Here is a 12,434-nt window from a genome sequence, read left to right on the forward strand (position 1 = left end):
CGTTGTTTTGGCTGTGTGCTTAGGGTTTTGTCCTTTTGGAAAGTGAACCTTCACCCCAGTTTAAGGTCCTGAGCTCTCTTGAACAGGTTTTCATCAAGGAGCTCACTGTACTTTGCTCCATTCATCTTTCCCATGAGCTTGACTAGTCTGCCAGTCCTTACTGCTGAAAAACATCCCCACATCATGATACTTGACCAGGCCAAACTGCTCAGTTAGGAAGAGTCTTGGTGGTTCCAAACTTTTTCAATTTAAAAATGATGGAGGCCACTGTGATCTTGGGGACATTTTTTGATACCCTTCACCAGATCTCTGCTTCAACACAATCCTGTCTCGGAGCTCTACAGATAATTCCTTCAACCTCATGGCTTGTTTTTTGTTCTGGCGTGCATCCTTTATATAGACAGGTGTGTGCCTTTCCAAATCATGTCCAATCAATTGAATTAACCACAGGTGGACTTCAATCAAGTTGTAGATACATGCCAAGGAAGGAAACATGATGCACCTGAGACTCATAGCAAAGGGTCTGAAGACTTATGTAAATAAGGTATTCATGTTTTTTATTTGTAATACATTTGCAAATATTTTGAAAAATGTTTTCGCTTTGTAGTTATGGGGTATTGAGTGATGGTATTTTTGTATTAATTTAATCGGTTTTAGAATAAGGCTGTAATGTGGGTGAGGGACAAAACATTAACAAGATGTTTTGTCTGGCATACTAGTTAAATAACTTAAAAGATAAGCCAAACAATGCAATAAATAAATCATTAGACTCTCTCGCTCACACACAAACACACACACACACACTGAGCAACACTGGGGAATAACAGTGTGGGTCGAAGACTGGCCGATTGTCAATCAGAGATGTTTAGGCCATGACCTCATGTGGTTGACCTCACCACTCAGCCAGGACATGGGCCCTGCTCCAATATTTATAGAATAGAAATATTCATACGTCCTTCCTTTCTTAAGTAAACATAGAGATAAGTGATTGGATGGGTATAATTATTACTTTCACCAATCCAGGTCAGTGATTATGTCATGAAAGAAAGGGAAGAAGGATTTCTGAAGTATTTGAAACAAGGCCTTAGTCCTGAGAGGCCTATGTAGTCCACCAATCTCCCCGACATGCAACCATCTCAGAGGCCTGAAAAAGGATGGCGATCCTGCTGCTGCTGTCTGCCAGCCACATCCCAACTTCCCACGCAGTTGCACTTGTTTTATCCTAGCTTGGCAAAATACAGAATAACAATCAAGCATTTAGTCAACAGTGATGACAGTATGGAAACTGGAGTTAGGCTTTCTCCCTACTACATTGACTTTGGTTTGCTGTATGATAAAGTCACTCTTTGATACAGATGTTTTTAGCAACTTCTGGGGTAGCTATTGCAGTTTTGATAGCGCAGTAAAAGTGCAGTAACTGCAGTCGACTGTGGTATTTTGGATGCAGTAATTGCAGAATAACTGCAGTGTACTGCATTTGATCTGCAGTTATCCTGCACTGTAACTGCAGTTACACTGCAACATTTCTGCAGTAAAGAAAGTGGTATTTTGGACCCAGTATTTGCAGCATACTGCAGTTATACTGCACTCTAACTACAGGCATACTAGAGTGTACTGCAATCTGACTGCAGTTTGCTGCAAATACTACGTCCAAAATACCAGAAACTGCAATCATGGGGCCTCCCGAGTGGCGCAGCGGTCTAAGGCACTGCATCACAGTGCTTGAGGCATCACTACAGATCCGGGTTCGATCCCGGGCTGTATCACAACCGGCCGTGATATGGAGTCCCATAGGGCGGCACCCAATTGGCCCAATGTCGTCCGGGTTTGGGGAGGGTTTGGCCTGGGGGGGCTTTACTTGGCTCATCGCACTCAAGCGACTCCTTGTGGCGGGCCAGGCGCCTGCAGGCTGACCTTGATCGTCAGTTGAACAGTGCTTCCTCCGACACATTGGTGCGGCTGGCTTCCGGATTAAGCGGGCGGGTGTTAAGAAAAAAATAAACTGCAATCATTGTCATGCCTACTCCTGCTCCCTCTCTCCAGAGCTCGATGTCGCCGGTCTACTAACCACCGGCCCTGGCAACCTTTATTACGTACACCTGCTCCCCATCATTACGCACACCTGGATCTCATCATCACCTTGATTACCATCCCTTTATTTATCCCTCAGTAGCCTCAGTCATCAGGCAGTATTGGTTTGTTTTCATGTTCAGTAGCATCCCCTGTTTTGTTAATCTGCCTTGCATCATTGTTATAAAACTCTACTTCTGCACCTGCTCCCTGACTCCCTGCGTATACCTGACAATCATTTGTAATATTCTTAGCTAGGCAACCACTTGTTGTTATGCTACTGAAATCGAACTTCAGATCATGAACTAGCCAGCTAGCTAGATAAAGAACTAAACAAGCTAGCCAGCTACCTAACCCTGTTTGTCACGGTCTTCCTCCTCTTCATCTGAAGAGGAGAGGCGAGAAGGATCGGAGGACCAATATGCGGCGTGGTTTGTGTTCATCTTGAATTTTAATAAAGAAAACACACTATACAAAAACAATAAACGAAATAACGACCGTGAAGCTAATGAGAACTGTGCTGACACAAGCAATCAACATAGACAATCATCCACGAACAAACAGTGAAACCCAGGCAACCTAAGTATGATTCTCAATCAGAGACAACTAATGACACGTGCCTCTGATTGAGAACCATACCAGGCCGAAACATACAAATCCCCAAATCATAGAAAAACAAACATAGACTGCCCACCCCAACTCACGCCCTGACCATACTAAATAACGACAAAACAAAGGAAATAAAGGTCAGAACGTGACACTGTTGCCCCAAGTTAACGTTATAAGCATGGCTAGTGTGCCTTGACCGGACCGGGTCCGGGCAAATACGACAATTGTCTTATTTATTTATTAGGGATATGACACCTAGCTAGATAGTTAGCTAACAGTAGCGACTGAAACAGATTGTCGTTTTGCTATGTTTTGGGGGGAAAACATTGTTGTGACATGAAATACAAGTGATACTGTAATCAATGTGTAATAACTACTTAAATGAATGTGTGTTAAATTATGATGTGCAGTCATATTCAGGTCCTGATTGGTCAACAAGCTTATTTGACGCACCAAATAGTGTTATTTGACGTGTATCTTTTTTGACATGCAAAGAACCAAACAGTGTCCCATAGGAGTGGTCTGAGTGGGGAGGGGTAAACTGAAAACTAGCTGTTATTGGCAGAGAGGTTTGGGACTCACATTGTTATTGGTCAATTAACAAATGTACCACCACCAGGCAGGCCAAAACTCCATCCCACCAAAACACGCTGAAATTTCAGGCAGTCTTTTCTAACAGCTCTTACACTAAAAGGGCATTAAACTACCAACAGGACATTAAAAACAGTAATATCTTATGCTTCACGGAGTTGTGGCAGAACGATGACATTATCAACATACAGCCAGCTGGTTATACGCGGTATCGGCAGGATAGAACAGCGGCGTCTGGTAAGACAAGGGGTGGCGGACTATGCATATATGTAAACAACAACTGGTCCACGATATCTAAGGAAGTCTCAAGGTTTTGCTCGGCTGAGGTAGAGTATGTCATGATAAGCTGTAGACCATACTATCTACATAGAGAGTTTTCATCTGTGTTTTTCGTAGCTGTCTACATATCACCACAGACTGATGCTGGCACTAACACCGCACTCAATGAGCTGTATTCAGCCATAAGTAAACAGGAAATCACTCATCCAGAGGCGGTGCTCCAATTGGCCGGGGACTTTAATGCAGGGAAACTTAAATTTGGAAAATCTGACAATAATTCTATCCTCCTGATTCCTGCTTACAAGCAAAAATTAAAGCAGGAAGCACCAGTGACTCGGTCAATAAAAAAGTGGTCAACTGAAGCAGATGCTAAGCTACAGGACTATTTTGCTAGCACAGACTGGAATATGCTCCGGGATTCTTTCTATGGCATTGAGGAGTACACCGCATCAGTCATTGGCTTCATCAATAAGTGCATCGATGACGTCGTCTCCACAGTGACCGTACGTACATACCCCAACCAGAAACCATGGATTACAGGCAACATCCGCACTGGGCTAAAGGCTAGAGCTGAGCTTTCAAGGAGCAGGACTTGAACCCGGAAGCAAATACGAAATCCCGCTATGCCTGCCGACGAACCATCAAACAGTCAACATTTCAATACAGGACTAAGATCAAATTGTATTACACCAGCTCTGATGCTCGTCCGATGTGGAAGGGTTTGCAAACCATTATAGACTATAAAAGAAAGCACAGCCGAGAGCTGCCCAGCGACACAAGCCTACCAGATGAGCGAAACTAATTCTATGCTCGCTTCGAGGCAAATAACACTGAAACATGCATGAGAGCACCAGCTGTTCCAGGTTACTGTGTGATCACACTCTTCCCACCCGATGTGAGTAAGATATTTATACAGGTCAACATTCACAAGACCGTAGGGCCAGACGGATCAACAGGACGTGCACTGCGAGAATGTGCTGACCAACTGGAAAGTGTCTTCACTGACATTTTCAACCTCTCCCTGTCCAAGTCTGTAATACCATCATGTTTTAACAGACCAGCATAGTCCCTGACCCAAGAACACTAAGGTAACCTGCCTAAATGACTACCGACCCATAGCACTCACGTCTGTAGCCATTAAGTGCTTTCAAAGGCTGGTCATGGCCCACATCAACACCATTATGCCAGAAACCCTAGACCCACTCCAATTCACATACCACCCCAACAGATCCACATATGATACAATCTCTATTGCACTCCACACTGCCCTTTCCCACCTGGACAAAAGGAACTCCTATGTGAGAATGCTATTCATTGACTACAGCTCAGCGTTCAACACCATAGTGCCCTCAAAGCTCATCAATAAGCTAAGGGACTAAACACCTCCCTCTGCAACTGGATCCTGGAATTCCTAACGGGCCGCCCCCAGGTGGTAAGGGTGGGTAAAAACACATCCGCCACACTGATCCTCAACACAGGGGCCCCTCAGGGATGCGTGCTCAGTCACCTCCTCCTGTACTCCCTGTTCACTCATGACTGCATGTTTGCCGATGACATAACAGTGGTTGGCCTGATCACCGACAACGACTAGACAGCCTGTAGGGAGGAGATCAGAGACCTGGCCATGTGGTGCCAGGACAACAACCTTTCCCTCAAAGTGATCAAGACAAAGGAGATTATTGTGGACTACAGGAAAAGGAGGACCGAGCATACCCCCATTCTCATCAACGGGGCTGTATTAGAGCAGGTTGAGAGCTTCTAGTTCCTTGGTATCCACATCACCAACAAACTAACATGGTCCAAACACCAAGACAGTCGTGAAGAGGGCATGACAAAACCTATTCCCCCTCAGGAGACTGAAAAGATTTGGCATGGGTCCTCAGATCATCAAAAGGTTCTACAGTTGCACCATCGAGAGCATCCTGACTGGTGCATCACTGCCTGGTATGGCAACTGCTCCGCCTTCGGCTGCAAGGCACTACAGATGGTAGTGTGTACGGCCCAGTGCATCACTGGGGCCAAGCTTCCTGCCATCCAGGACCTCTATACCAGGCGGTGTCAGAGGAAGGCCCTAAAAATTGTCAAAGACTCCAGCCACCCAAGTCATAGACTGTTCTCTCTGCTACTGCATGGCAAGCAATACCGGAGTGCCAAGTCTAGGTCCAAGAGGCTTCTAAACAGCTTCTACCCCCAAGCCATAAGACTCCTGAACATCTAATCAAATGGCTACCCAGACTATTTGCATTCCCCCCCCTTCTACGCCGCTGCTACTCTGTTATTATCTATGCATAGTCACTTTATTAGTAACTCCACATACATGTACATATTAACTCAAATGTATTGTTAATCAAACTATAGTTTTGGCAAGTCGGTTAGGACATCTACTCTGTGCATGACAAAGGTAATTTTTTCAACAATTGTTTAGAAACAGATTATTTCACTTATAATTCACTGTATCACAATTCCAGTGGGTCAGAATTGTGCATACGATAAGTTGACTGTGCCTTTAAACAGCTTGAAAAATTCCAGAAAATGATGTCATGGCTTTAGAAGCTTCTGATAGGCTAATGGACATCATTTGAGTTAATTGGAGGTGTACCTGTGGATGTATTTCAAGGCCTACCTTCAAACTCAGTGCCTCTTTGCTTTACATCATGTGAAAATCAAAAGAAATCAGCCAAGACCTCAGAAAAACAATTGTAGACCTCCACAAGTCTGGTTCATCCTTGGGAGCAATTTCCAAACACCTGAAGGTACCACGTTCATCTGTACAAACAATAGTACACAAGTTTAAACACCATGGGACCACGCAGCCATCATACCACTCAGGAAGGAGATGTGTTCTGTCTCCTAGAGATGAACGTACTTTGGTGCGAAAAGTGCAAATCAATGCCAGAACAACAGCAAGGGACCTTGTGGAGATGCTGGAGGAAACCGGTACAAAAGTATGTATATCCACAGTAAAACGTGTCCTATATTGACATAACCTGAAAGACCGCTCAGCAAGGAAGAAGCCACTGCTCCAAAGCCGCCATAAAAACGCCAGACTACGGTTTGAAACTGCACATGGGGACAAAGATCGTACTTTTTGGAGAAATGTCCTCTGGTCTGATGAAATATAACTGTTTGGTCATAATGACCATCGTTATGTTTGGTGGAAAAAGGGGAGGCTTGCAAGCTGAAGAATACCATCCCAATCGTGAAGCACGTGGGTGGCAGCATCATGTTGTGGGGGTGCTTTGCTGCAGGAGGGACTGGTGCACTTCATAAAATAGATGGCATCATGAGGGCTTAAGGACAACAAGTCAAGGTGTTAGAGTGGTCATAACAAAGCCCTGACCTCAATCCTACAGACAATTTGAGGGCAGAACTGAAAAAGTGTGGGCGAGCAAGGAGGCCTATAAACCTGACTCAGTTACACCAGCTCTGTCAGGAGGAATGGGCCAAAATTCACGCAACTTATTGTGGGAAGCTTGTGGAAGGCTACCCGAAACATTTGACCCAAGTTAAACAATTTAAAGGCAATGCTACCAAATACTAATTGAGTGTATGTAAACTTCTGACCCACTGGGAATGTGATGAAAGAAATAAAACCTGAAATTAATCATTCTCTCTACTATTATTTCACATTCTTAAAATAAAGTGGTGATCCTAACTGACCTAAGACAGGGAATTTTTACTAGGTTTAAATGTCAGGAATTGTGAAAAACTGAGATTAAATGTATTTGGCTAAGGTGTATGTAAACTTCCGACTTCAACTGTACATGACATTTGTACCAGTCTACCAATCTGTCAAAGGCATTTGAGCGATTAACATCAGATTTTAACTGAAAGTGTTGGGCAATGCAGTAACAGATACATTTCTGTCCAGCGCTCACCTGAAAAAGAACGAATGAACTGGTTAAGTAAAGGAAAGGTACTTCCCTGGTTAAATAAAGTAAGGGTACATCCCTGGTTAAATAAAGTAAGGGTACATCCCTGGTTAAATAAAGGAATGGGATTTCCTCGGTTAAATAAAGGACTAATTCATACTCACAGCAGCATTGGGCCACTGACAGTGCCAGAAAACATATTTTCATCCATCCTGGTCAGACGCCTGTTTCTATGGAGGTACCTGGAGAGAGAACACACACACACATGGGCACGCACGCACAAGCAGACACGCGCAAGAATATAACCGACACACTTCAATCACTGTAATCATCTTGATAGCTCAAAAACACCTAATATTTTCACCGCTTTCTAAAGCAACACTGACTTCAGATGGATCAGATCTTATCCTGAGTGTTGTTTTAAATTAGCCATCGGAGAAGATACTTCAGAAACATACTGTAGAATCCCTACATGATAATAAACGTGTGGGGGGAGTGTTTGTCTTGGTATAACAGGGATCAAACACACACTCCAGGATCATTTCTCTCTCTGAGCGCGCTCCTGCCAACACAAACAGTAGTGTGGTAAGACTAAAGTGACTGCTAGGGTTGACTTGGGGTAAATGGAGGGATAGAGGGATGAGAGGGTCAGAGACATATTCATGTTTCATATCCTGACTGGAAAGGGGACAGAAAGGTGACCAAAAGGAAGAGGGGAGTTGAAATTGTGACAGAAAGCAGTGGTTGGTGTAATCCCCATTTCAGAGCTTTGTGATTCCCACACTTAATGAGAAGTGCTCTCTATATAAAACAAGGTATTATTAAAAGTTCATTCAATGCAAATCCAGGTCAGTCCCCAGTAAGATGAAATCTACATTTAAAAATGAGACCCTATATAGTGTTTTTCTCCCTTGGTAAAATAGTAGTCTGAGTATCAGCCTCTTCAGCTAACATTACACTACTTAGCTAGGCAAGTTGTTGTATTTTCAGGCTTAAAACTAAGACAATCTGTGGTTGGAATTGCAATATGTATTTTGTTTGGGAATTTAACCTTAAACTAGCGACTTTTGTCATACTGGTTTCCTCTGGGCTAACAAAAAATGGTTGCTTAGCAACTGGATACAAAGTGTTCTGTGGAGAGAGAAAAAGTGAGAGTTCCAATATTTGCATAATAGTTGTGCTTGGAGGATAGCTGTGAGGGTGATCAAATCAGGATCCACTGTTCTCCTCGAGCTCATTAATGATAGACTGTTAATATTTGAAGATGGCAGAAAGGCCAGTATCTTTGGCACAGGAGTACATGGAGTGGATTATCTAAAGCACAGGTGTCAAACTTATTCCACAGAAGGCCAAGTGACTGTGGGTGTCTCCTCCCTTGTACTTGGTTGATGAATTAAGTTCCCTAATTAATAATTGAAACTAAAAAACTAAAACCTGCAGACACTAGGCCCTCCGTGGAATGCGTTTGACACCCCTGTTCTAAAGAGACTGGTACCCAGGCTAGGGAAATAGAGGTCATTTGATGATTTGATGCGGACTTCCTGAAATCACCTTCCTAAAATATCCTATTTATCCCATGAGAACTAGAGCTTCCTAATCAAGGCTGGGGATAATCTCCCTCTAAGCACGTCTGAGAGAACTAGTTCAGATGTGCCGTGATCTGAGAGAACTAGTTCAGATGTAGCCGTGATCTGAGAGAACTAGTTCAGATGTAGCCGTGATGTGAGAGAACTAGTTCAGATGTAGCCGTGAAGTGAGAAAACTAGTTCAGATGTGGCCGTGATCTGAGAGAACTAGTTCAGATGTAGCCGTGATGTGAGAAAACTAGTTCAGATGTAGCCGTGATGTGAGAGAACAACTTCAGATGTAGCCGTGATGTGAGAGAACAACTTCAGATGTGGCCGTGATGTGAGAGAACAACTTCAGATGTAGCCGTGATCTGAGAGAACTAGTTCAGATGTAGCCGTGATCTGAGAGAACTAGTTCAGATGTAGCCGTGATCTGAGAGAACTAGTTCAGATGTGGCAGTGATCCTACTACTCTTGTAGGGTAATAGTGTAATTTTTGAGTAAGGAAATATACATGCCAGAAATAAAAAAATGTTTACTCATGTCAAAATATTAAATAACATAATTTTGTTATACAGAGATAACAAAACTTGCCAAAAAGCTGCTGTGTTGTTTAATAAGGTACAAATAACCAGGTCAAAAATCCAGATCTACAGGAAAGCTTCCCAATGCACCCATGTAGGGAAATAGAGCCTGCGAGAAGAGCCCTGTGTCTTCAGGTTATTCGATGTGGGAGAGTGGGAAATGTGGGGAGCCGGATGTCCAAATAGGCTACACATTAGCTATATATGTCTGGAAAACATTTTATCACAGGTAAGACATTTAACTTGTTTAGTAGAGTCCGTTAGTAACTCCACTCACTACTTCTATAGTCCATTTGTTTGCGTTGTTGGCATGAGGGAAGCCCTACAATATTATGTTTTCTAAGTAGTGAGAAACCTCTGGAGCAGGCAATGTTGAAAAGTTATCTTTAGACATGTTGTACTTTTATTAAATTAAGTTTTGTAATTGACTAAACCAAGCAGACATCAAGAAAACTGCATGGTCAAGTATTTGCTGTGACCCAATGGGTAACCTAGGTAACAACAGGTTGTTTTCCCCACAGGCAGGCAGGGTCGCAACGTTGTATCTAATACTGACTGGGACTATTCTATTCCATATTGTATATTCTATTCTATTCCATTCCATTCTATTCTACTGTTTTAATGATAAGCTAAATGACTTACACAGCATCCAGTTTGGTCCCGTTGAAAGCATGATGTTGGATGTCTGTGAAGCCATTACTGTACAGCATCCTGTAAGAGAATAACAACATTAGAAAACATTCATAAAGGGGACATTTTTACTGAAGTAATCACTGGGTAATTGAGTTATTAGGCACTAACCCACTGACTAACTTTCTGGTTGTACAAGTCACATTAAAATCAGTAATATCAGTACTACAGTAGGTGGTGAACAACATGCATACTTTTGTGCTGAGAGTTTTGCCTGTGTATGCAATTTAGTGACTAAAACCACAACAACATTTTCAATATTATTTTCTCCCCTTCAAAACTGAACTACTTAGCTGTAGGAGCTTGTTGTCTCCTGTATCTCTTTTCCAATGTGACCAATGTGCTCATAGCTTTGACATCTAATGTAATGGTAGTTTCTCTCTGGAAACCCTCTCTGGGCTAACCACAGCACACTCAGAGACTGCAAGTGAGGGTAATGTAATGGCCTATCCCTTATAGTGACAACACCAGTGAAACACTAGAACCAGGGCTGTGTACTCACACTGTCAGCACTTGGTTGGTAATACCGCGGAATGAGTTGGCTGGGACCTCAGAGATGTAAGGATGATCAGTGATCTCACTGTGAGGAGAAACAAGAAGAAATGAGGTGGCGTCGCAAATATAGAAAACCTCGTCAGAGTGGGAAATAGCTAAGTACATCTCCTGGCACTATAGTAACCACTGACACTAGACTAACCAAGGCATATTGGGTTGAAAAACCTCCCTACTACTGAAGAAAGGAGGTTTTGACTGTGGGATTTTATATATAGAATACTATGCGGTGGATTGTCATAGATTTCTAAGACCTGAGTGACAAATAACAAAAAGTTCTGCCTACTAGTTTTCTTACAGTATGAAGTTCATGTCATCTGAGTGAATGTTGGTGAGATCAGGGAAGATGGTGAGGCCAGTATTGAAAATACCCCTAGAAGGAACCAAAAAGAAAAAACTTAAAAATATATAATTGATCAATTATGGGTCCTTTGTCTAAGCCAAATATTTGAAGACAAGTCTCATCTCTTGCATCTTGTGTTAAAGTAGCATTATCAGTGGTTAGGAGGACTCACAATAGCGTTTTCAATGCTGTCAGAATGATGCTTTTAATACATTGTATATGATGTCTAAAGGTGCTCACAGGTATTTCAGGTTTGGAAGGTTTTTAAATGCTTCTGGATCTATGTATGACAGACTCCTCGCATTCCGGATCTCTCTGAAATGGAAAACACAACATGCTTAACCTTTTACTGCAGTGGGCTAAATCAGGGTCACACAGAGTGTTTCTTGGTCGTCTAAAATGAATCTACTGTGAAACAAAAGTATACACCTCACACACATGGTTATGGGCTTTAAAAAAAGAAGACACCTGTACCATGTCAGATATAGAGTTAAAATGTATTCAATTTGGAGTTTGCATCCCAATATTACACTTTATATACATCACAGAAGACTGAAAAATATAAAAAACATTTGTCACCAGGTTTTCAGCGTAAAATAAATACATGTTTATTAATTATGAAAACTATTAATGAATCAAATGTTATTGGGCACATACACATATTTAGCAGATGTTATTGCATGTGTAGCGAAATGCTTGTAACATTCCACCCATGAGCCCCCTAGATCATTTGACTGCAGGAAAGGGATAGCTACACACACACACACACACTTGTAAGTGAACGACAAGGTAAAGGTAAACATTGTGTTTTCCAATTTGAGATGTATTTTTTTAGGATTACAGGGATACTTTGGTATTTTGGCAAAGAGTCAGATGAACTTGTGGATACCATTTTTATGTCTCTGTGTCCAGTAAGAAATACGTTAGAGGTAGTTGCTCTAAAGCTAGCAAGATACCCATAGACGTCTAGCCATTGCGCAAATGCTAGTTAGCATTGGCTCTCAAAACTACCTCTAATTTCCTTCATACTGGACACAGAGACATGAAATGGTTTCCACAAGTTCATCCGACTCTGGGGAAGTAGATGGAATCCTGAAGTATCCCTTTAAGTGCTAATACATTCTTTGCATTGCTCAGTAATTTAGCATACCTTTGCATCACAGAACATACTGTATATCACATACATCGAGGTGATACAAGGGTTTGATTAATTTCCAACAGTCCATCACAACTTCCCTTCATGTTGTCTAAAGGTCAGGACCGTGCTTTAGGTTCA

The 12,434-nt window shown here is 42.4% G+C and overlaps 1 protein-coding gene across 1 annotated transcript in view; it reads right to left on the reverse strand.

Moving 5' to 3' along the window:
* The window catches only part of LOC112217944 (thyrotropin receptor-like), a 65,988-nt gene that overhangs the window by 11,399 nt on the left and 42,155 nt on the right, over positions 1–12,434 (reverse strand). The window contains exons 4-8 of the mRNA XM_042300991.1: positions 11,399–11,473; positions 11,114–11,188; positions 10,766–10,843; positions 10,216–10,284; positions 7,586–7,663 (exon numbers count right to left, since the gene is read on the reverse strand). Of these exons, the coding sequence (XP_042156925.1) occupies positions 7,586–7,663; positions 10,216–10,284; positions 10,766–10,843; positions 11,114–11,188; positions 11,399–11,473 (375 nt within the window). The remainder of the gene's footprint in view (positions 1–7,585; positions 7,664–10,215; positions 10,285–10,765; positions 10,844–11,113; positions 11,189–11,398; positions 11,474–12,434) is intronic.

This window comes from Oncorhynchus tshawytscha, linkage group LG18 (genome assembly GCF_018296145.1).
Source record: "Oncorhynchus tshawytscha isolate Ot180627B linkage group LG18, Otsh_v2.0, whole genome shotgun sequence".
Classification (NCBI taxonomy): domain Eukaryota; kingdom Metazoa; phylum Chordata; class Actinopteri; order Salmoniformes; family Salmonidae; genus Oncorhynchus; species Oncorhynchus tshawytscha.